This window comes from Pyxicephalus adspersus, chromosome 7 (assembly GCF_032062135.1).
Source record: "Pyxicephalus adspersus chromosome 7, UCB_Pads_2.0, whole genome shotgun sequence".
In the NCBI taxonomy this organism is placed as follows: Eukaryota; Metazoa; Chordata; class Amphibia; order Anura; family Pyxicephalidae; genus Pyxicephalus; species Pyxicephalus adspersus.
Genome location: NC_092864.1, coordinates 4,779,769 through 4,806,531, shown reverse-complemented (window position 1 = coordinate 4,806,531; position 26,763 = coordinate 4,779,769). Strand labels below are relative to the sequence as shown.

At 40.0% G+C, this 26,763-nt stretch overlaps 1 protein-coding gene across 1 annotated transcript in view; it reads left to right on the top strand.

Moving 5' to 3' along the window:
- Positions 1-26,763, top strand: part of LOC140334885 (uncharacterized) — a gene marked incomplete in the record, with an annotated part of 307,753 nt that overhangs the window by 5,311 nt on the left and 275,679 nt on the right. Inside the window, 5 exon segments of the mRNA XM_072417155.1 lie at positions 4,688-5,058; positions 6,157-6,474; positions 9,375-9,428; positions 10,322-10,597; positions 12,266-12,553. Coding sequence (XP_072273256.1) covers positions 4,782-5,058; positions 6,157-6,474; positions 9,375-9,428; positions 10,322-10,597; positions 12,266-12,553 — 1,213 coding nt within the window.

Genomic DNA, 26,763 nt, shown 5'->3' with positions numbered 1-26,763 from the left:
CAGCGCTAGGTCCCAGGTTCGATCCCCAGCCAGGACATTATCTGCATGGAGTTTGCAGGTTCTCCCCGTGTCTGCGTGGGTTTCCTCTGGGTACTCCGGTTTCCTCCCACATCCCAAAAACCTGCAGTTAGGTTAATTGGCTTCTACCTAACAATTGACCTTAGACTACATTAATGACATATGACTATGGTAGGGACATTAGATTGTGAGCTCCTTTGAGGGACAGTTAGTGACATGACTATGGATTTTGTACAGTGCTGCGTAATATGATGGCGCTATATAAATACTGTGTAATAATAATAATAATAATTATGTCTTTAGTTTTCTGTAGCATGACATATACACACTATTAGGTGTGGCGCTTTGGTGATATCTGGGACTGTCTTTCATGTTCAGCCTGGCACAATCATCCTGCTCATAATTATTTCCTAGATATAGTTAAATTGGAATCATGCCAGGAATAAAACAGTAGATATTACATTGTGCAATTCACTGAGAACAAAATGACATAGGAACAGTCAATGGAAATGAAAAATTATAGTCTAGTCTGGATTCAAAAAAGTAAAAAACTGAACTCACAGAATGTTAGAACTTGCAGGAATGTGATCACAAAAGCTCCTAATGTGGCTCAGTATTTGATGTTAGACCCCTATGTGCCTGTATGCACTGCCTTCTAATGAGATGGTGGATGGAGGAAAAAATCTACCTGTGAAATAAATCTACCAGGGAGCGTGTACAAATGGGGACAATGGACTCATCGTTAGGAAAGATTCACAGCTGTGTTTGTGTATGAATGTTGTATGTCATGTTCTGCAGCCTTACATCTCCCCTAGTACAAACCTCTAGATTTCCTAAGCGGTATGTCATACCGACCTGAAGTTTTCAAGGTTTATAGGTGACCCTCATAGTCAGCAGTACTACGAATTTCATCTCCCACCATTAACAACTTTTAAAATATGGAGGTCATAATTATAAAAAATAGCTAAAATTGAACATCAGGGTTGCTGTTTTAAAAGTAAGTGTGTCTAGAAGCCCAAAGTTAAACATACAAATTATGGACCCCCGGGGCAACTTACATAGCAACTTTACATACCAAATTTTATTGTTAGGCCATCGTCAGAACATGAAGAACTCTGCCCATCAAAAAAAATACCCTGTTAAACATTGCTGGAGGCTTCTAGCACTTGAACCCCAATTTCCCAGGAATGGGGAGATACAGGTAAACAAAATTAGAGTTGCAAGTGGGGGACACCTGTGGCTAACACCCCCTAAAATTTCATTGTTAGGTCAATGTCAGAACATAAAAAACTCCACCCATCAATAAAATATACCCTGTTACACATTGCTGGAGGCATCTAGCACCTGAACCCTAATTTCCCAGGAACAGAGGGATATAGTTGAACAAAATTAAGGGTGCAAGTGGGGGACACCTGTGACTAACACCTCCTAAAATTTCATCATTGAGCTTGATCGTAAAAAACATCATTGAGCTAGTTCGCTAGAACATAAAAAACTTTGCCCATCAAAAAATCTACCGTTACACATTCGTGGATGCTTCTAGCACCTGAACCCCAGATTCTCTGGATTGACAGTACAGTTGAACAGAATTAAAGGTACAAGTGGGGGACACCTGTGACTAACACCCCCTAAAATGTAATCGTTAGGCCATTGCCAGAACATCAAAAAAATCTACCCTGTTACACATTGCTGGAGGCTTCTAACGCTTGGACCCCAATTTCTCTGGAATGAGGGGGTACAAGTGAACAAAATTAGAGGAACAAATGGGTGACATCTGTGGCTAACACCCCCAAAAATTACATCATTATGGCATCTTTAGAACATAAAAAAACTCTGCCCATCAAAAAAATGTATTCTGTTACACAGAACGATAGATTTTTTTTTGATGGGCAGAGACTTTAAGTTCTGACGAATCACACATGTCCCCCACTTGCTTCTCTAATTTTGTTCACCTGTACCCCTGTGTTCCTGAGAAATTGGGGTTTAGGTGCTAGAAGCCTGCAGCAATGTGTAACGGTGGATTTTTTGATGGGCATTTTAATGTTCTGACGATGGCCTAACAATGACATTTTAGGGGGTGTTATTCACAGGTACGGGGACAGGGTAGTGTAGTACGACATTTCAAGTTTTATGACAGGTTGGTATAAATTTAGGGTTCGCACCTCCTTGCTATGTAAGTTGCCCCAGGGGTGCATAATTTGTATGTTTAATTTCAGGCTTCTAGACACACTTAATTTTAAAACAGCAACCCCGATGTTCAATTTTAACTATTTTTATAATTGTGACCTCTATGTTTTGAAAGTTGGTAAAGGTGGGGAGATGAAATTTGGGGTACTGCTAGCTATGAGGATCCCGTGTGTACCCTGAAAATTTCAAGTCTGTAGGACATACTGTTCAGGAGATATGGAGGTTTGTACTGGGAGAGATGTAAGGCTGCAGTACATGACATCCGAACGATGAAGTCATTGTACACACCCATTGGTATACGCCTCCTGGTAGATTTATTTCAGGGGTAGATTTTTTCTTTAGAACACCAGCCATCAGTGAGCTCCTGGAAAGTCTTTGGTGCTAGCTCAATGTCCTTTTTGTAATAAGTATTCTTACCTGCCTGATCCCCACCCATCTGACAAAATTTGCTTAGCTGCGCATGGGATACCCGGCAATCTCGACTTCCCCTTCGGGTGCCGTGACTGATTTACGTCATCCTAGCCTGGCCAATCAAGATGGCTAAAGATCAGAATAGAGAAGAGAAAAAGGGACAAGATGGCGGCATCCAAGATGGAACAGACAGGTATCTCCAAGTTTTAGTTTTGCAGTATTATTCCCCCACTCCCCGACCCATCAATACACACCTTGCCAGCACTCTTCCATTGCCCCTTCCATTGCCTCCATTGTTCAAACTACCTGGTATGTGGCCTTAGTGCATGAATCCAGCAACCAATTGTTAGGCATAAGCACTGTCACATAACAGAGGTAGTGACATTACAGCTCCTCATAGCATTTGACACAAGCTCACCATAGGGTAGACACAGCTACTTTGACCGAAACTGGATTTCCAAATGGATGGGCAAAATGCCGGGTTACTGTCATCAGGCTAGAGTGGTTATATACGGTATACATGCATGACCACTGAACGACCGCACACACGATAGTGAACGATCATCGGCCGATCAGATCTGCCATGCCGGCAATTCACTTACAACGACAATCCTCATTCATCGGCGTAGTTGGTCACTTATTTTTAGAAAGATTTTTGGCCAATCGGACGTTCGTCGGCCGTTCATCAGTCATTTCCAACGATAATTATTAGACGTGTGTACGCAGCCCTTTCCAAAAAGGGAAGGGAGCAAAATGTGTCTAGCCCATTTCATTTTGGCGAAAACCAAACCTCTATCCATTTTGATTCCCCCTCCCTAAAGTTTTTGGAGATCTTGAGAGATCTTGATAAATACAGGTTGGTAGTCACAGAAAACAAGGACTGACGTGAGGAGCAGAATTCTACAGTAATAATAATAATAATACAAGATCTAAATTCGCTTTCTATTTTAAACAAAAAAAAAATATATGAGAAGATTGGAACATTATAATATGTGCATTTGAAAAAGTAATACTTAAGTAAGATAAACACAAACAAAAGAATGCAAAAAAGCAAAAACAGTGAAAAAACTAACAGGTCACATTAGAATTATGTTCTAGAAAAAAATGAAGAGCTTTAAAACTGATAGCCATTCAAAGCTAAGTCTTTGCACCACTTAGTATTACTTGCTGGTTCATCTTGCTGATACTGCAATGAAACCTCTCTCCTCTGAGAAATTCCTGATGAACCAAACTTCAGACAGTAAGTAATTTTGCATCAAATCAAATTCAAAGGCTGAGGTTAGGTAAATGTAGTAAAAATAACAAATATTAGATATACTGACAAATACCAATTATAAAGTATTCCTATTGATCCTTAAAGGCCATTTGCGTGCCTCAAACAATACCCTTTACAAGCTCCCCAAGCCAGCAAGATACCCCTCAGAAGCCATGTATACCAATGTATGCAAAAAAGATATAGCGATTGTTCATTGTTTCAGATTTAACAACTTTTTTCGAGCCTGATGCATAAAAGAACTGTGACTACCTATCCTACCCTGTGGTGTAGACGTGTCTTAACCAAACGTTCCATGGTATATATCAAACCTTCCCACTTCTGGCTTGGGACTCTTGAGTGCTGGATGATTTTCTGCTGTACTGCATCTTCCTCAGAGGGACTGTTCACAATCTTTTATTAACTATACACGGATTGGGAGTCACATCATTCTTGGCTGGTCATTTTAAGATGACCAAAGACCCAAACCCAGAAAAAAACATGGTAAAGATGTTAATGTCGCCAGAGTAATAAGAGGTGACTTCAGGTCCACTTCAAACAATTTGTAAAATGCGAAATGCTTTAAGAACAATAGATGAACCTTGATGTATTTATATCACAATTGAGAAATGCTATAAATGTTTTAACTAATATTTGTAACGAATTATGTTTTTATGAAAATTAGTTTATATATGGGTAAAAGGACCTAGTAGGTAGGTCTCCTAGGCAACATTTTGTACCTTTTGCACATCATTATTTCTGTGTAATCTTCTTTACCATGGCCACAAGGTAAATATAGAAAATGTTTTTGATTTTCAGATGCAATGGAGTCTTCCAACCACAAAGCCATCCTGAAGTCCATTTGATGTAAAACTCCCTCTACAAAGTCTTGTTTCCCTGTACAAGAGGAGAGATGGTGCTAACACCAAAAGATATCCTTCTGACGGCTCTCCAGAAGCTCAACGAGAAGAGCTTTGCTCAGTTTAAAACAAAGTTAAGTACGTGGGATGTGAAGAAAAATTATGAGCGAATCCCAAGCTCCCGACTAGAAGGTGCAGATCCACCAAGTGTGGCTGACCTCATTGTGGAATTCTACAATTATAACTACGGGATTACTGTGTCCCTGGCTGTTCTAGATGCCATCAATGAGAAGAAAATACGAGAGGGCCTACTGGAAGACTTGGAAGAAGGTAAGCAAGTCGGATTTCATAATTACAACTTTTGGGTAGGATGGGTTGATGATGAGAATTTTTCCAAAATTTTTAATAATAAACAGTTTTATTTTGTGATGAAACAGATTACAGTCAGTGAAGAAGACTAAATTAAGGGTGGGTTGAAGGGCTTTTAAAAAATGCTCAAGGCCTTAATTATCTCATCAGCTTTGGAAAGCTCTTTTCAACTATCTTGTCATGCCAAAATGTACCGTATTAGCTGGGAACCTGACACTAGAGCTTGAAGGAAAAAACATAGCTAGGTCTTTACTTTAACAAAGTAATTGATCTTCATGTTGCTACCGTTAGGAAACAAATCCATGTTATTGTTTTTTGTATTTCAAATAAAGTATACCTGGCCAATCTGTATGAAAATATGAGGTTATATTATATTAACATTTTGGCATTGGTAAACATCAAAGATATTGGGGTTCTATGAATGAAAGTAGTAAAACCCAATATTTTGTTACAAAATAGAACATTACCCTACTTTGGAAACTCCCTGCTCAACCTGCGGTGCCAGAGAAAGGACATTGCCCCTGATTCATCAAGCAGAATCGGATTATCGGTCGCGCATTCGTATTAGCGATCCGGAATCGTGCGCGATCGCGCTATTCAACAACGTGTACGCGCATACTCGAGTCCGGACCGCGGTAATCCGCGATCGCTGGCCGCGCGTACTTTCGCGTCTCCAGCGAGCGCGGATTTCATTGATGAATCAGGGGCATTGAGTGCCTTATGGCTTAGTAAATTTATGAACTGCTATACCCATTCTATTCCCCATATTATTCATTATAAAACAATATATTACCCCTTCCCATTGGCTTGTCCCAAGCTGATACACAATTGGATGATGATACCCAAGTTAGCTTGTTGGTAGATCTGGATTCTTTGGAAAAACGCACACAGCAATCAAATCTATGTTAAGAAATCTTTATTCAGCAAAGGTCCCACTCTATGACCCATTAAAGTAAAGGTTTTCATCATATCCAATGGACACCCCTAAGTATTCGAAATCCAGCCCTATGGCCATGTTTAAATTGTTTCTCATAGTACTTGTTCTTTCTGATTTTTTAGGATGGTCTTCAGAAGATTTTTTTGACAGTCACCGATCAGATCTGATAAGCCTGAATATTAGACTAGATCCAATTCTGTACTATTTGCACTATTTAAAGTTACTGACGGATGAACAGTATAAAGATTTAACTGAACAGCCAATATACGAAAGAAAAATGGAAGGCTTATTAGACACCATCCGGTGTTGGGATGAGACCAGCAAACGTAAAGTCCACCAGGCTTTGGAATGTTACAGTCCTGAAGAGATAGAAAAATTGAACACTGCTCACATATTACAGAACACTATTGAGGTGGAGGGACGGAAGTTTTTGGGTTTTGGTAAGCATATTACACTTAATGTTTTGACCTCCCTGCCTTTTATTTGTTGACATTACAGGTTGAGTTTAGAAAACTTAATTTCAGATAGTTTCCTGCTCCAATGCTCTTTGTTCTGGCATAGTCTCACACATCAGTGGTCCCCAACCTTTCTGACAGCAGGGCCCAGGAACACAGTATAAAATTTTGCCTCGGCCCGGTATATGTACTTACACTGCTCCACTATTCTCAGCAGCTCCCCCTGCTGTCAGCACACTAGCTGAGAAAAGCAGAGTAGTGCAGGAGAGTTGGTGTCCTGTGGCAGAGCTGCTTGGAATGAAATTCCCAGAGTAAGCCTTACATACTGTACATTGCTCTGCCATTCTCAGCAGCTCCTGTGTAAGCAGTGTGAGGAGAGACGCCCACGATATCGCTGGTTGCGCTTTTGCTGTCACACTGTAACTAGCTTTAGAGAAGTGTAAGGAGGGCTGTTGGCACTACTGCTGTGATGTGATGGTGCCGCAGCAATAAAGCTTTAGGGGTAATTAGCCACTAGAGTCCTCCACTTGCACTTATAATTTAATATACCTACAGCTCCCCATTCGGGTGAAATTGGGGTTGTTAAGGTGATCTCCTGCTGATCCCAGATCAATATTTCCCTCTTTCTGATAGCTTCTGTTTACAGCGCTGAAAAAATGTAACACATGCAACTTAATGTGTGGTTAGATCACTCTCAAAACTTTGTTTGCACACAGTTTATATAACAGTTCAAAGACATGATCGGTGCATGATCACATGACTACAGACAATAAGCAAACATGTCCTTGTGGTTCCCTTAGAACAAGATATTTTTGTCAAGGGAAGAGATAAGTGGAAGGGACGAAGGGGAAAGTTTCAAGGCAAAAAAAAGGGGGAAGTGGACGCTAGTTTACCGATAAGAAGAGTACAACTAGTTTCAACATAATTCAATCATCTACAAAACATAACAAAAGTACAACAATAATTAACTACAAGAATTAGTGCCATGATAGGGTAGGAGTGTTGAAGTTTTTGTGTGTGTGTGGGGGGGGGGGGGGGGTAGTCACAAGAATCCCCCACTTACATTTCCTTTTTTTTTTGTACTGTTAATATTACATTGGGCTTCAGAGAAGGTAAGTTAAGAAGGTAAGGCATACATCACAAATCTGTACAAGTAAAGGTGCCATATTTTTTTATTTTCTTTTTAATGAGAAAAGATCCCTGATTCTTTTATTCTTTTTAAGATTTTATGTTTGAGCCCCTGTATCTGCCAACTTGTTATGTTCAGGAGGCTGAAATTAGGTTTAGTTTCAGCTCCCTGGGTCCCCTGTGTACCGTAAAATTTCATGTTTCTACAACAATCAATGAAGGTGATATATAGGTTTATACATTTAGGGTAATGACAGCAGCATGGACACAGACACAGCTCTCATGCTACCGCAGTACGAGGGGCGGGGTTATCTCACAGTACAAGGTGGGTGGGGCACAGCTTATTTCCAAGGTCCATAGGACACGCCCACTCTTGGGGAGCTCACACTGAAGTCCGATCTCGTAGAAAAAATAATCTCTATTTTTTTCTATGAGATTGGGACTTCGCATGTAGACAATAGCACGCGTTCCGAAGGTAGAATTTTGTTATAGGACTCTGGCGCTTCTGCCTCCTGTCATTTGCGGCTCCGGTCCAAGGCCTTGGGATTGGGAACCACTGTCTTATATTGTCTTACATTACAAGATGAATTGTGTAGCACTTATTTACGATAGATGAATTTCCATCATAATAGGACTTTAATGGAAATTTCGAGTGAAACAATTTGTAAACTATACAGAAATACTAAAGCTCCTATAATGTAAATATAATTCAACTCATTTTTTAAACGCTGCCAAACACAGAAAAATACGAGATGTATGAAATAAGGAGACAATTCTAAATACTATATAAACTATATTTCTATCTCTATCATAAAGCAGCGAGATGATTCTGATCTCTTGCCATGAATGTGTAAACTCCAAAATGTTTAGTTTTTTGTCAGTCACCGTTTTATGCCGTTGTGTTTCCCCTCATGTGCTGAAACTATGAGAAGTTTAAAAGTAGAGCAAAGCGTCAATATGAATTTTTTTGTAAAATTTCACACTGGAGGAAAGAGAGTGGTGGAAGTAATTTTGTGCTGACATTCTGCAGCAACTTGAGGTGGAGCCGAACCTTTCTCATAAAGTCATCACTTTATCACGGGGAAACCCGGATCTTCTAGTATGATCCTAAAACAAAACCAGTCACTGGAAACACCTTCATCATCAAGAATAAAAAAAGTCCAAATTCACAGCCATTCTCATTGTGTTTTGTGACATGAAGGTGGTAATTTTGGCAGAATGGGTTCCAGAAGGCACAACAGTGACCCAACATTATTAAGAATGGAAAGAATATTAAAGGGGAAAAACATTAGCATTGTCATATAAATAAATAAATAAAAGTGAGTTATTATATCAGGCTTGTTATTTCATAGACATACCTTGTAAGTAAATCAGAAGAGTTCAATTCTGCCTGGGTCTGTCTGTTGTCTCCTCTGACACCATTGTACATCATTTTGCTTGGGAGCAATCAATGCTTAGGTCATTCCTGTGATAGGAAGTGTAACTAGATATGTACACACGTCAGATGATTCCCGCCTGATACAAAATACATGGCTCATCTTGGGCCAGAATCTAACATGTGTACAGCAGTTGCCCAATGTCATTCTTGGACCCGTTCTGATGGATCCTGGAACGACTGACGGAGAATGACTCTTGCACATGACATGCTTCTTCTTCCCCCTCCACTCTCCATAGAGAGACTTCAGCTATTTATATTATTAATGCACTTGCTGATCAGATGAACCATAACCAACTTTCAGTTCTTGTTCTCTTTTTAGGGGTTTTTCCACCAAATACGAGACGTTTTCTTGAGGGTTCAACAAAAGGTGTAGGTAAGAAAGTGATTGGCCTGCCTGAGCTGTAGATCACCTTCACATAAGATTTCCTGCCTATGCCATGTATAGTTGTTACATTGTATATCCTTCCCACAGCCTGATTTATTAAAGCTCTCCAAGCCTGAATAAGATTCCTGGGAGACTATCACGAATGAATAAGACTATCACGGGAGAATCTGGGTGATCTAATAAACCTTGAATGGATCTGGTTCAGGATTGAAAAGATTTCCCAACTAATAGCAAATGCGAAATTCATTCAAGTTTTGCTGGATCACCCAGTTTCTCCCAAGATAGTCTATCTTCTTCAGTATTGAAGAGCTTTATTAAATCAGGCCCCAAATCTTCAAAACACCATTAATGCTTACTTCCATTTGCAAACCAAATTATTTTGTTAGCATGACTCAGATTGCAGCTTCCATTACAACAATCCTTTGGTGGTCCTGTTGTGCAACCCTTGTTCAGAAACTTTCAGTTATGGAGTGACAATTGTCTTCCAGTTGTGCTCCTTCATTGATACATCGGAAACTAATTTGTCAGGGGGTTGCTAACCGAAATCAAGTTGCTGGACCTAATTGTTTTAACTTGATTTGATGTGTTTATAAAGGTCCTAGGCTAGTCTGAACAAACACATCAATTCCAGCACTCTGATGGGTAAGCCTGGGGTAAATGTTACCATTTTGTAATATGTGAATGTAATGTGAATGTGTGGCTTTGGTACTTTTGCAGAAGAGTTTCAGTAGCTCGGTTTCATTAAAGCTTGCAGGTGGTATCGGTGATCACCATTTTCATAACATTAGGCTTAATTTAGTACTCTGTGGTACGGTAGCCACAAAGGCCATTAGATGAAGTAAAAAGCAAATTTCTCATTTTTCTCTTGTTAAATGTTGTAGCCGGAAATAATATTCTGGACATATATGAAGAAAACCTCATTGACAGCATAATAATGGTGGATCCGGTGTTAGATGACCTCCATGATCAGCAGCTGCTCACACAGAGACAACACAGAAGCCTATTGGGCAAGAAGACACCTCGGGAGAAGATGAGGTCACTCTGTGATACAGTGAGGACCTGGAGTGATTCTAAAAAGGAGAAAGTGTACAAGGCTCTGAGAAAATACAACTATAAAGCCATGAGGAACTTGGTAACGCATGAGGACACACACTACTGTAAGCATTCTAAAAGTTGGAGTTGTGGGGACAAGAGACAGGGGACATGGGAGTGCTAGAGATCACAGAATCCAATATTAGGGTCTCCGAATGGTTGGTGGCTCCCAGGGCTGGAGCCCGGAAACTGCACTAAAGGGAATTCCCTAGTTTTGTACAGCGGGGACCAGCATCACAATCTGCTGCTGCCTTGTCGAAAAAAATGGTTCCCAATCTCTCCTATTTATTTAAAAGTAGTAAAAGGTGTACGAGCAAAAGAAAATTGTACAAAAAAAAAAAGCAGCAGACTGATGACTCTATCTTTCTGTTGCTCTGATACCCCCCTTAACATTGAGTTTCTTTTTACTGCCACAAAACCGATTAGTGCCATATGATGTTTCTCCCTGGGAGCTCAGCTCTTAAAGTAATGCAAAGGGCTGATACCAAATTAAATTTAGTTCATACACTGCTTGCTTTTAAAGTAATGTAATTTATTATTTACTTTACTGTAAATTTGAGAATATTTCTGCTTTAATTGGGGTCGATGAATCTGCCTTAATTTCAGCTTCAATTGATTTATATGAGCCATCCAACAACAGGACAAGGAATGTCTTTGCAATATCTAAATACTTAGCGGACTTTTCCTTTTAATTCATTAGGATGGTTTCACATATGCCACATTCATAATTACATCATACAAATTTCAATTTTAGTTGGGTTAATCACCATGGGACTAATTAATTATACAAAAATCAACATTAATACCAATTTAATAATAGACTTAAATTGTTTAATAATTTAAAAAATAAAAGTTTATTTCCATAAAACCAAGAGTGGTATTAAAAAGAATTGGTCTGTTATTTTGCAGATAGGCTTTTAAGTTCCACGCGTTTCTTGGAACTGAGTCCGCTTCATCAGGAACAAATCAAGCCTACAATTATAAATACAGTTTATACAGTGTCTAACATAACATCACTTAATCTGTGTATTTACTATTTTTCATAACTTACTTCTATCTCCACATCCTCTCCTTCGCTAGAACACCCAGACCAAAGGAACCAATCCCTTTTTATATGTAAAATTATGCAACACACAATCACATAATTAGGTTAAAAAAACTTTAAAAACTTCATTTTATAAATTAATTAATGATTCTTCCTTTACACTTACTCGTGCCTTATCTCATATAAAAGTGATTAGGATATAAGTATATTTGATTTCACCTAGGTCACAAATGTAGATACACCAAATTCCAATCCATATATGCCAAATATCTATTTGTTATGATGTGCTACTTCCAATCACCACTTTACAGACAATGTTACCCACAGGTCCCATTTGAATCTCACCTTAAGAGAAGTGTCAATTCAGTGCTTAGTTGCCATCCATTCTTAAAATAACAAAAAGTATATAAAATAAGCAGAGATAAAACTATGCACAACCTCCATTATAATGCATACCATCATTTAAAGCTAATACCCCTTAACTACCAATCACAATGGTTTTATTGAAATACATTTTTATGTATGTTTTTGAATAAATTAATAAATTATTATTATTGGTAATTTTTGTATAATATTGCCATGAATGGCTCCGCAATGTTAGGAATGTTTAGCTTTCCCTATCTACTTAAAAACAATATAAGGCAATAAATGAAGCCTCTAACATCATATTTATATATTAATTTTTCAGTGCAATTTCAGCCAATCTTTAGAAATCACTTCTTGGACAGAAACCAGAAAGAACTTATAGACAAAATAGGAAATATAGATCCCGTTCTACACGATCTGTTGGATCAGCATCTGTTGACGGAACAACAATATACTAAGATAAAAGAGAAGCCGTCCTCACAAGAAAAGATGAAATGGCTCTGTGATACCATCCACAACTGGAGTTACCCCAACAAGGACAAGGTGTATGACGTACTGAGAAGACACAACTATGAAGAGTTGCGAGCCCTGGAAAAGACATATGTCCCATGTAAGTGTCTAGAACAGTATTTCTCGACCTTGGGGAACTCTTTGAAAGTAGAAATTACACTAATCTTAAAACAATCATTACCTAAATCAGACTTTCCAAGATCTTTCCACATTGTGTAACACCATAGCCATCCACCTTCCCTATAGAACAGTGTTTCTCAACCTTTTTACCATTGGGGGAACCTTTGCAATAACTTTCAGGTCTTCAGAGAACCCCTTCTATATCCACATCTTACAGTACATTAGCATGGTGATCAGTGAGAAGAATACCTCCTTCATTGCTAGCCATTGGGAAGAATATCACCATTACAGATAGCCAAAAAGAATATTGGTGTTACTTGAACTGATCTGAGAGGCTCAAACTGCTCATTGCTCAAGGAATCCCCAGCAACCTCTGCAGGAACCCTGGTTGAGAAACACTGGTCTAGGAGGTCGGGATTGAGAGCTTAACAATGTAGAGTCAAAGGTTTGTAGACAACTTCTCATTCAATGGTTTCTATTTATTCTTATTATTTTCTGCAATTAAAAATTATATTAAAGACATACAAACTATGAAGGGACACACATGGAATTATGGTTTAAACAAAACATTTCTAAACAAACCAGAATGTGATTTGTAGCCATCTTTACCGTTGATAACAACTTTGAACATTTCTGACATTCTCTCCATTAGATTTATGGGGTAGTCACTTCAAATTGTCTTCTATTAAAAGGTGTACCTTGTCAAGAATTATTTCTGGAATTTCTTGCCTTCTTCTTGTGTTTGAGAACCTCAGTTGTGTTGGAAGGTTGGTGCACAGTTCTATCCAATGAATAACCCTGTTCGATTGTTTTACTACATAATATGGCAAGAACCACTCAACTATGAGATATGATCATTATTATTATTATTATTAAACAGGATTTATATAGCGCCAACATATTACGCAGCGCTGTACATTAAATAGGGATTGCAAATGACAGACTAATAAGAGGATGTGTTGGAGTCCAGGTGGATAAATCAGTCCAAAGGCAGGAGGTAGAAGTTGTAGAGTGTAATAGTATGTCCAAATCTGTTCCAATTCCTGTGTCAATTCCCTGGATTAATTCCCATGCACTTATAATTTGGGCACTTGAGATTTGGACACGTGACCAGGGTCCCAACGTGACCTTGCCTGTTGTTTAAATAGAAGTGCTATGGGTTCTGATTAAGGATGGACTGATCAGAGTAACAAGGAATTTGGGATATATCAGTTGAACCTGGGGAGGGGAGGGGTTGGCAGGGCAATAAATATCAATGTGGAATGGACATGGACATCATCCATCGTTACTTTAAGACAGGAAGGTCAATCAATCCAGACTTTGAATATATCCCCAAGTAATGTCACAAAACCTGTCAAATGCTATGATGGAACTGGTTCTCATGAGTGCCACCCAGGAAAGGAAGGAGTTCATTGGAGTTACAAGCCTCAAAATCCACAAATTAACCGCACCTCTTCTTAGAATTCATAGAGCTCAAGTAGCAGACATATCTTAGCATAAACTGGTCGCAAAGAATTCTTGAATCAGGTCTTCATGGTCAAGTTTCTGCAAAGAAGTCGCTAGTTTGGAAGAACAGCGACAAGAATTGCTTTGGCTAAGAAACACAAGGAATGGACATTGGACTAGTGGAAATCTGTACCTTAGTCCCATGAGTCCAAATTTAAGATTTTTGGTTCCATCACACAGGTCTATGTGAGATGCAGAAAAGGTTAGCTGATGGTTTCTATATGTCTGGTTCTCCCCATAAGCATGGAGGAGGAGGTGTGATGGTGTGGTGTGCTTTGCTGGTGGCACTGTTGGTGATTTATTAAAAATTCAACTTCCGGTTCCGGCGCCTCGCGAGCCGGCATCATGTGAGATCAGCTCCTGCTCACCTCCGGGATCCCGCATTACAAAACCGTCACTTTCACTTCTCTCCCTCCTGCAGCTCTCGCTTGACTCACCGGTGCTTGGATGGACCAGTTCTTGGAGTGTTCCTCTATGTTAGCCAGCCAGGAATCCATGGGGAAAAAAGATAAAATCCGGGCCACGCCTTCCAAGATGGCCGCCGCTACTCTCTCTTCACGTGTTTACTGATGTCTCTCATCCTACACAAATCGCAGATGCAGTAGCTGCCTTGCTTAAACCCACTTTACAGGAAGCTATTGATGCTGCAGTACAAAAGAGTATTCAATCCCTAAGGAAGGATTTAAGGGAACAGTCTCAAAGATTAGATAATGCTGAACAGCGGATCACTCTGGTTGAGGATGATGTTATGTCCACCAGAGCTACCATCTTCATGCTGGAAGCCAAAGCCCAAGCATTACAAGATAAAATAGAAGACCTAGAAAACGGGTCTAGGCGCAATAATCTGCGCATTGTAGGTCTTCCAGAGAGTATTAAACCTTCACAGCTACTTGACCTTTGTTCTACGGTACTACCTCAGTTACTGGGTCTTCAATAGTCATGCAAAGTAGAACATGCTCATAGACTGGGTCCGGTTCGTACGAAAAGGTCTAGTCCAAGACCAGTACTGGTAGCCTACACTTTTTACACTGATAGGAACCGTATACTTCATGCTTTTCGTAACCAACCCAATCTACACTTTGAGGGAGCCTCCCTACTTATATTTGCGGATTACTCTGCAGAGGTATCTCGCAAAAGGGGCGCAGTTTTCAACAAGTATGTTCTACATTGTACCGTCACAAATTGTGCTTTACTCTGGCCTATCCCGCAGTTCTCCTTTTTCTGATAATCAAGGGTGAAAATACTCGCTCACCTCTGCCGAGGAGGCAGAAAGTCTGGTGCACGCTTTGCTGTCTGACCTTCCTTCTACACCATCAGAAAATTCAGGTACTTCCCCACCACGCTCGGCTGAACGTTCATTAATCCCGGTGTATTCTCCAAAATCATCCAAACAATCGGGACAGCCACCCACTAAGAGGATTCGTGATACTCACCGTACTGAGATGCTGCCCAAGGCAAGATAAATTGAATCAAGTTTTGCTCTACCTAAAAGTGCCTTATTTTTTGTTTCGTTTGAAACTGCACCTTTATGATTCACATTCTGCGAGGTGTGAGCCCGCCTTCATTGATATTGTGATGCTTTTGACAATGTTACTGACTTGGTTTGGTAATTTTTGCTCTGCGAGGAAAAAAGGAAAATCATCTTTACGTATTGTCTGTTCTCTCCCCCATGTTCTCCTGATGACCCCCCTCGGTTTTATTATTGTTGTTCCTGAAAGCACTCATTTTATTTGTTCACACAGCCATAACAAATATTGTGCATGTTATACCTCTGCCATTCACAGCGAGCTTGGTCCGCTGAATATGTTACTTACCATCATAATATGTGAGTATGACTTTTCACCAAGTTTGTACTTACCACGTGTACTTATTCTGTTGCTGCTGTATTATAATTGGTCTGTTTCTTACATATAAAAGCCCTCCCTCCAAACTTTATGCAACTAATCTCATAGAATTTTAAGGGACTGCGTTCCCCTAACAAACGCATGTCTGTACTCCGCCGTTTGAAAAAGCTTAAGGCAGATATTGTGCTGTTACAGGAAACGCATTTGGGTGATAGTGATTTCCATAGAATGAAAAAACTTTGGGTCGGGGAGGTTTATGGTACTCCCTCTGCAGACAGGAAAGCTGGGGCAATGATTCTGATTCATAGATCTCTCCAGGGTAATGTTAAGACAGTTCAGAGTGACTCCGCAGGACGTATTCTGAAAATACTTATTCAATTTCACGATTATGATCTGTCCATATACAATATCTATGCACCAAATTCGCCATCCTCTTCCTTTTTCCAAGAAGTATCCAACTGGGTAGCCCAAGACCCAACCCCTTATAAAATACTGGGGGGCTATTTTAATTCAGTCATGGTGCACTCTGAAGACAGAAGCTCTGGCTTGAGTGCAAGCACTGCTAGACCCACATCTCATTCAGTGCTGTCGGATTTTGTTCATGCCATGTCTCTAAATGATATTTGGCGACAGTATCATCCCTTGGAACCACAGTATACATTTGTTTCTCAAGCTCATGTAGCGCAAGCTCGCTTAGACTATTTGTTTTGTACAGACGCCATTTTGGATAGAATTGAATCTCCAGAGATCCATACAATGGCGATTTCAGATCACTCCCCTGTCTCTATTATTTTGAGAGATCAATACCCCAAAGGTGAATATATAACCTGGTGCTTTCCCTCTTATTTATGCAAAGACCCTCAATTCCAGGGAACATTGACATCTGCATGGCTAGAATATGTCCAATACAATGCGGCCCATAGAAATGCACCAATTCTTTTCTGGGAAGCGGGTAAGGCCTTCCTGAGGGGTAAAATTATCTCCTTTATGGCTAAAAGGAAAAAGGCGACTTTATCTCACTTTTTATCAGCTCAGCAGGAGCTCAGAACAGCACAACAGGCGCAAACAGACAACCCCACCCCGAGTACTAAACAAACATGGTATGAATCTAAACGTAAATTTGACTTATGGCTCTACCAATATGAACAGTTGAAATCCAAGTATAGATCTCTGGAATTTCATAAATATGGTAATAAACCCGGCAAAATGTTAGCCAACCTGGTACGTGCTGGCTTTTAGCCAACACATATTCCAAAATTGCGCTCATCCACGGGCGCTATGGTTACCTCGCCTAAGGAGGTGAACCAGTGCCTGGCACAATATTTTCAAAATTTGTACTCTCTTCCAGAGACCGATACTCTGGCTAGGACAGCTTTCTTGTCGGAAGTTGAACTGCCACGCTTGCAACAAACTGATTTAGATGCTCTAAATGCCCCTATTACTAAAGAACAGATCATGATGACTAATAATAGCTTGAAAAATGGGAAAGCCCCAGGTCCTGATGGTTTCACTGCTGAGTTTTACAAGTTTATGGGAGATGAGGTGGTAGACGATCTTCATGCCCTGTATTCTACTCTGTGGGATACGGGTATATATTTTCAGTCTGGTCAGGAAGCATACATAAGGCTTCTTTTGAAAAAAGATAAGAATCCCTGTGAACCGGAATCATACTGCCCCATTTCCTTGGTAAATATGGATGCAAAAATTCTGTCCAAAATTCTTGCAGATAGACTAGGATATTGCCCTCTCTTATTTCTCCTTTACAAGTTGGTTTTGTTCAAGGCAGAGCAGCGGTAACTAATATCAGAAAAGTATTGGTGGCTCTGGAAATTGCAAAACGACAACCCAACCTAGATTTGGCTATAATTGCAATAGATGCACACAAAGCTTTTGATACGATAAACATAACATGGCTTTTTAGGGTACTTAATCATATTGGATTTGGGGGCTCATTTCTTAAATTACTGGAGGCAATGTATGCATCTCCAAAAGCCAATATACACACACCTGGGTATTTCTCCAGTCCCATTACCCTACATAGAGGGACCAGACAGGGTTGTCCTTTGTCCCCCCTCCTGTTCAATCTTGCATTGGAGCAATATACACACACCTGGGTATTTGTCCAGTCCCATTACCCTACATAGAGGGACCAGACAGGGTTGTCCTTTGTCCCCCCTCCTGTTCAATCTTGCATTGGAGCCACTGGTTAGACACTTAGATAATACTTCTTTTTTACACGTACAAGATAGCTAGCTCCAAACTGCTTTTTCGCAGATGACATCTTAATCCCCAGCAGTGATAGTAATACTATCCAAACAGCATTTTGTACTTATGAACGTTTCTCAGGGCTGAAAATAAATTCTGCAAAAAGTGAGATTCTGTCCCTGGCCAGATCTATGGAGGCTGTTGAAAGCTGGAGGGCGCAGGTGCCTTTTACAGTGGCACCGCACTCTATAGTCTATAGTCTATATTGGACGTTTGCCGTCTTCCCTGTACTCATTAAACTACCCTCCCTTAGTAACCAAAATACAAAGGGAATTGAGAATGTGGGAAACTTTGCCGTTGTCTTTTCTAGGCCTATGTCACCTGGTAAAGATGATGTCTTTTTCAAAATTACTCTATCCTATGCAAACATTACCTCTTCTACCGACTCATACTGATATTATTACTCTTAATAGGGCTTTTACGAAATTTATCTGGGCTGGTAAACGCCCAAGAATTTTGCTTATGAAATTACACTTGCCCAAGGCCGAGGGAGGCGTGGGCTTTCCTAATATCAGACTTTACAATTTAGCCTGGTTAACCAGACATGTTGTAGACTGGCTCAATGGGACGTCCTGTTATTCCAGTGTACCTCTGGAGAGTGTTATGTCTTACCCCTCGGACCTATGTGCTCTATTACATTGCAGATTTTCTATGCTTCCAGCCTTTCTGCGACACAATATATTAATTAGAGATACAGTGGTTGCATGGAAGGTGACCAGACAACGGTTTAAACATCCCGTCTGTTTGTCTCAGTATTTGCCCATCTGTGGTAACCCTCTGTTTCCACTGGCACAGGAACACGCAGCATTTAAATTATGGAAACGGAAGGGTCTGGTATATTTTAGAGACTTCTTCCAGCAGGAAGATTTGTCTAAGCTATCCTTAATGGATTTACAGGTCAAGTATGATATTCCTCGATGGGAACTCCATCCATTGTACTATAACCATTGTACTACAACCATGTCCTATCTTAAATCATTGGTACTTCACTATGCTGAGTTATTCTGTCCCAATGGTTTTGACAAGCTTTTGTCGCTGTCTCTGTTTACCCAATCTAAAAACATACAATAAATATAAATATAAACAATAAATATCTAAAACATACAATAAAACATACAATAAAATATGTGTGACATAGAAAGTATTTAGGAATTGTAAAAGAGGACTATGGTGACACGGACTGTAAGAGATTACTCTACATTACCCATTGGAGGATCAAAAAATCTGAATTCCTTATTTGTTGTCAGATTCTTGGATAAGTATCTGGATAGTAATCTAAGTTCTTAGCAGACAATGATCCACAAACCTCAATATTGAGGAAGATTTACCAACACATTTTAAGAGATTTTGTTGATGTATGTCAGACTAAAGCCAAGGAATTTTGATGTCTGAAAAACAGAAATGGCGGATTATTCCTTCCAGAATTCCTATCTAAGATTCAGCAGTGGAACCATTTCATGAGGTCTGAAGGAGATACTTGAAGTCATTACAGAACTGCATGAAATATATATAAAAATATGACACCAATGCAAAACACTGCATAATAATTCACAATAAAAACAAATATCTACATTGAAAGAGATGATTTTGTTTAACTAGAATAACTGGTTTGTTGGGTTCCATTAGCATTGATCCAAATACGAGAAAAGTTTACATTGTCCCAAATCTGAGTTCTACCAAATAAAACTACCCGTGAAATAAATTAACCTGGGGGGCATGTATAAATTGGTGTGTAAAATTCCAAGCGGCATGTACAACCGGGCGTGTACAATGACTTATTCGGCAGGAAAGTTTGACAGCTGTGTTTGTGTATGAATGCTGCGTGTCATGTTCTGCAGCCTTACATCTCTCCGAGTACAAACCTCCAGATCTCCTAAACTGTATGGTAGACCTACTTGAAACTTTCAGGGTACACAGGGGACCCTCATATATAGCAGTACTCCAAATTTCATCTCCCCACCTCTAACAACTTTCAAAATATAGGGGTCATAATTATAAAAAATAGTGAAAATTTAACATCAGGGTTACTGTTAAGTAAGTGGGTCTAGAAGCCCGAAATCAAACATACAAATTTTGGACCCCCAGGGCCACTTACATAGCAAGGATAATTTAATCATCTACAAAACATAACAAAAGTAATCAGCAAAATTCTTAAGCTCCTTACATTCCCTCTTTTTATCCTTCAAAAAATTAATATTATTACACAATATTTTATAGCACCGTCATATTACACAGCACTGTGCAAAGCCCATAGTCATGTCACTAATTATCCCTCACAATCTAACATCCCTACTATAGTCATATGTCATCCAAGGTCAATTTTAGAGGGAAGCCAATTAACTTAACATTTTTGGGATGATAGGAGGAAACCAGAGTACCCAAATGAAACCCACACAGACACAGGGAGAACCTGCAAACTCCACATGGATAGTGTCTTGGCTGGGATTCGAACCTAGCACTGCAAAGGCCAGAGTGCTAACCCCTGAGCCACCATATTAACTGATTGGCCTTATACCTCTGTTCTTTTACATACAAATCGACAGCTTCAGGTTCTTGGGCATACATAACATGAGCAAGCTGAGTGATTCTCCATAGTACTGTCATCCTACAGTGGGGTATTTCAGAGGGGTTACAAGTCATATGGTATCATACGTCTCCCTGGGTAATATTTATTGTAAGTGTAAAAATCATACATTTTTCCAGGGAATCATAGGTTTTACAGTTGTTGCAAAAGTTACACGGGTTATAAGATAAACGTATATCACTTTCAGTAACATCAGAGTCATTGTGGATATTGCTAAAGACTCAGTAGGTTGGCTGAGTCTGGAGTAGAGACAGTAATCAAAAAAGAAGTCAACATATCTTGAGTACTATGCATATCAGATTAGCAAAAACTAGAGCTATTATATATTTCTTTTGCAAGATGTTCCCATATGTTACCAGGGAAGTCAGTCCAGTCACTATACTCAAATCCTCGCCAATGCATAGACAGGGTAGAGTCATTCTTTAAGCTATGGCTTGATTTGAGTCAAATGGAGGGCAAATCTTGAGGGTGATAGTGGCAAGTTGTTGTGATTCAAACAAGGCAGAATACGATCATCAGGGCTCCAAAACTGCAGGCAAGCATCTGGGCTGGAACTTGTGGATCAAGAAGCATCATCCTGGCGCTGGATCAGTGGTGCCTTTTTCACTCTTGAAGCGTGTATCCAGGTGGGTCCTCCACTGGTCAGCACAGCTGTTCTAGTAATGGCTTGCAGTCAGTTGATCTGTAGGGAGAGGAGAAGAGAGCGCGATATCACCATAGTTGCTATTCAGTTTTTCAATTACCTTAGCTACATATTGATCCTGAATTTGTTCTAAGTCCCCCGGTAGTAAAATAAGGGGTTCTTTGGCCCAAGGGGTGGGGAATGGACTTCCTATTAAAATTTCAAAGGGTAATAGCTTATTAACTAGGTTGGGTGTCATTCTTATTTCTGCTAGCACGGCTGGTAGGTATTTGGTCCCACTTATGGAATGTCCCTCCAGTTGCTTTCCTAAGTTTGTCTATCAGTGTCCTATTCATCCTTTCTACTACTCCAGCACTCTGGGGGTGATATGGGATGTGGAACTTCCATTCTTTGTTCATCATTTTTTAAATCTCCTGCGTAATTTAGAAGTGAATGGAGTGCCTTTGTCTGAGCTTATTCTCACTGGGCATCCAAATCTGGGGATGATCTCCTTGCATAGTATCTTAGCTATGTCCTTGCGTTTTCTTTCCTGACTACAAAAGCTTCTACCCATCTGCTGAATCTATCTGTAATCACTAACATTATCTGACATCCATTGGAAGCCTTTGGCATGTGTGTGACGTCAATTTGTAACTCTTGTAATGGACCCTGTGGAGGTAACAAATGTTCATGTTGTCCTACTTTCTTTCCTTGAACGTTATTTCTAGCACATGTTAAACAATGGGAAAGTATGGCTTGGGTCTGTTTCTTTAAATTCTGGGCACAAAATCTCTTCTTTGTTTCTTGTGTTGTGGGCTTAATGCTTTTGTGTGCCATACTGTGAATTTGAAAAACAATGGGGGGTACTGCTATTTGGGGCAGCTCTACTATCCCTCCTTTTGACCAGGTTCCAAAGGAATTCAATGTCCTGTGGGGTGGCGAAGGACTGTAATTGTGTTGGAAGTGTGTTAGTTTTAGTGGAAGCTTGGATGGCGAGCAGAAGTGTATCAGGGGGGGGGGGCTAGTAGTGGGTGTGGTAGACTGAGCAGAGGTTTTGGCATGAAAATCTGCTAATCTGTTGCCCCTTGCATTGAAGGAATTGGAAGAAGTGTGTGCTTGACATTTGACAATGGCTATTTGATTGGGGAGGTGAATGGCTTGTAAAAGTTTTGAAATTAATGCGGAGAGCTGAATGGGTTTTCCATCAGCTGTGGTAAATCCTCTTAGATGCCAAATGTCTCCAAAATCATGTACAACTCCAAAAGCATAGCGGGAGTCAGTGAATATGTTTACAGCTTTTCCTTTCATGAGTTCACAGGCTCTGGTGTGAGTGCTATCAATTCTGCGGCTTGGGCAGAATTAACAGAGAGTGGGGCGACTTCAAGTACTGTGTTGGAGAGCTGTACCATGGCATATCCAGCTAAATAAGTTTTGTCAGAGGGTCACGAACCCATCTACAAAAACATTTTCTGCTAGAGGAATGGGTGTTGTGGATAAGTCTGAACGCGGTGTTGATGTGGTATGTATTTCAGGGATACATGACTGTGACTCTGGCACTTCATCCTCCGACCCTTTATGACCTAAGAGGTTATTGAGCACAGCAACAAAACCGCTGGTAGCAGGAGCATATTTTACACTTAAACCTGCAGTGGATGTTAGGATAACTTCATACCAGACAACCTTTGTGCTGTTATGTGTTGAGTGGGTAAATTCTTAAGCAAATGTAGTACAGCATGGGATGTGTAAAGTATCGTCTCGTGACCCAAAGTTAGAAGTCAGGCACTTTCTATAGCCATTGCACACGCCACCAGCACACGCAGACAGGCTGGCATGCCTTGCACAGTAACAGGCAGTGTCATAGAGACATATGCCACAGGCCTCAATTTACCTCCATGCATCTGAGCAAGCACAGCAGCCATGGTTTTACAATTCTCTCTTGCATACAATACAAATGGTACATTAAAATTCGGCATTCCCAATGCAGGGGCAGAGGTCAGGATCACCACATATGCTTTAGTCATTTCATCAGACCATTGAATGTCATTAGGGGCACTAGGGGTGGTACTAGGATGGAGCTGTGAGTCCCAATACCAGCAGTCAGGAATCCACTGTCTGCAAAAATTGATCATGCCAGGAAAGCTGAGCAGCTGTTTCTTTGTATGTGGGCAAGGCAGACTGGTAATGGCATGTACATAGCTGGGGGCTAGCAGCCAGGATCCTGGGGGTAAAAACATTCCCAGAAATGTGACCTGTTGCAGACACCCTCTGTCCATCCTTTCCCAAAAAACACAACAATGAAACTGTCTGAAGTATCCTTCTGACATGCCTCCTGTGATGGGCTACACAACAAAAGATCAATACATACTGTAATAAAGTTGAACCATGCTCCAGATGTCAGTTGGCAAGGTATGGAGAAAAATGCATCAACCAAATCAATAACACTTTAAAATTTGGTCTTGGGCGCTACTGCTGTAAGAATGGTACTAAGATCTGACATGACTGGTGTCAGGGGCGTAACCAGCTCATTGATGGCTCTGAGTTCCTGTGTAAAACGGTATTAGCCATCAGGCTTTTTGACAGGACTTACTGGAGTATTGTAAGGAGAGCAGGTTCTCTTAAGTATGCCTTGCTGGCAGAAAGATTAAATCATGGGTTCTACGGAATCTTCCTTGCCTTTAGTTAAAGGATGCTGCTTTTGGTATATTGGTGTATGTGGTTTTATGAGTGCTGTATATGGGGTGCAGTCCAGGAATCCCACTGTTGGTGTGTAGGGCACAATGACCTTCCTGTCCACAGGTAAAACATGCTTGATTCCTTCTAACATTTCCATATCCTCTATTGTCATTCCTATCCTGTCTACCTCCTCTGCCTCTACCTTTTCCTCTGTACCCTCCAGGTTTCCCTGAATAATGGAGTCCCTGCACATGGGGTTTTGTAGGTTTAGGTAGCTCAAAGCAACCTGCCACGTCTTTAGTTAACAATTGTCCCATTATATCCTGCGGGGGTAATATGCTCCAATTATCAATAATCATTTGGGCAGTTTTAGCATGTTAAGGGATTATTCCATTAATCAAAAACTGTGTAAAAACAACATTCCAATCCCCTCCTAATCCTAAATCTACATCTTCCTTCCACACTTTCCTAAACCCTCGAGCATTATCACTTACTGTTTCTCCTGCTTTATGTTTGCACGCTAATGCTGTGGCCATTGATTTTCTGTCTCCATGTATCCTAACAAATTCATTATGTACTTGGTCCCATATAAGTTTATGGGGTTAAGTACACAAAAGCGGATGATGTGTAGCGCTGCTGCTGGGTGATGTAGGACTAGTGGATGGTGGTAATAATATCTGTGACTGCTTAGTCTGTGTTTAGGTAAGAAGAGAAGCTGAGGGGGAATCCTATGTAACAGTTTGTTGCTGCATGGACTGTATTAGACAGATACCGTGCGTGTAATCCTCATCCTCCTGTGTTCTTCTTTGTATTTGTACTGTTAGTTCTGGATATAAGTAGTTTTCTCTTTACAGGGATTGTAATCCTTCCAATACATTTTCAAAGTATACCAGACTTCCCTGCAAGCCTTCATGTATTGCCGGTCCAACTCACGTTACTATTGACCCAACCTCACCTTGGCAACTAGATTAGTACACAAACTTATCGTATATACAATGTTTCTTACACTTCTATATCATGCAACAAAACTCTTATACTCTATACATTAAACAGAAGTCATCGGTGTGCACATATTCAATAAAAGATTTCCCAAATCTTCCCAAGGACCCAGTCCTTCTATGAGGGAGTCTACACTGCCACAGTGCTTAGGTTCATAAGATATCAACAGGGACACAGGGGAGGGCAGAGGGAGAAAAGAAAATTTCTACTAACCCGACCCTGGTCATTTTAAGGTAGATAGATATCCCACTTCTGGCACCAAACTGTTATGGCGATCTCCTATTGATCCCAGATCAACGGTCCTTCTTTCTAATAGCTTCTGTTTACAGTGCTGGAAGAATGTAACACATGCAATTTAATGTGTGGCTAGATCACTCTCAAAACTATGCTCACAGTTTAAATACCAGTTCAAAGGCACGATCAGTGCATGATCACATGACTGCAGACAATTAGCAGACATAACAGATGTCATTGTAGTTCTCCTAGAACAAGAGTATTTTTGTCAAAGTAACAGATATATGGTCGTAGGGAAGAAAGGAAGAGTTTCAATATAAAAAAAGGGGGAACGGACTCTAGTTTACTGATAAGAAGAGTACAACTGGTTTCAACACAATTCAATCATCTACAAAACATAACAAAAGTACAAAAATAATTACTTACAAGAATCAGCAAAATTCCTCAGCTCCTTACACAGGTGTTCTGAGGAATGTTTTTCCTTTTTGTAATACAATTTGTCACGCTAGAACCCCCGATATTTGAATTGGTTGCTGAAAGATAGGAGCTCTAAAACGCAACAAAGGGTGAAATAAAAAAAAATGTATTAACAATAATATTAACTTGCCAAAAATGTAATTTACTTAAGGGCTTATATCTATTTTATGATTTTTACAATGCTGCATAGAGTAAGCAGCAGCTTACACAGCAGTTACAAATCACTCACAAGCAGCTGAGCACCTGGGGCAATTCAGCAGACCACACACCTTTTATGACTTATTCTTTCATTTCATATTTCTCTTCATTGCCTAACAAATTAGTCTTCTGTGATACCACTGAGAAGTTGAAAATAGTACATCGAAGATAGAGAAGAAGTCAATGCTTTGTGTTTGTAGCTTATGAAACCCCCAGCATGGCAGCCCAATCAGGATTCATGCAAAGGTAAGTGCTCGAATTTACTTTTCATATCTAAAATTGTGGTGAAGAGTTAGTCGTTGGGTACGGTTTTTTCTGTTATCTCTTTCCCCACTGGAGAGATTCATCCTTTCTGGTGTCCTGGTGTCTAAACCTGATGGGAATTCAAAATTTCTCAAGAACAAGAAAAGAGGAGAAATCCTTACACATACAGAGGAGATAAATCCTTACTTTGGGGATCTTTTCAATTCATATCAAGGAATGAAAGAGAAATCTCCATCAGTAAGACAAAAAAAGAAAAGGCTTTACCCTTCCCTAATCTATACAAAACTGAAAAGAAAGAATTATTTTTGGTTTTGGATCCACTTTAAAAGGACCATGTTACAAAGATTGCTGGTAAAAGCAGCTTTCTCCATGGTGTGTTGTTTACCATCAGTCCTCATGAGGTATTCAGTCTCTGATTTTTGGGCTTGTTGTGGCAAAAGTGATTATGGAAAAAACTGTATTGGGTTCAATCGTCTAATTGTGTACTAGGCAAGTTGTCATTATGGATGGAGTTAGAGCTTTTT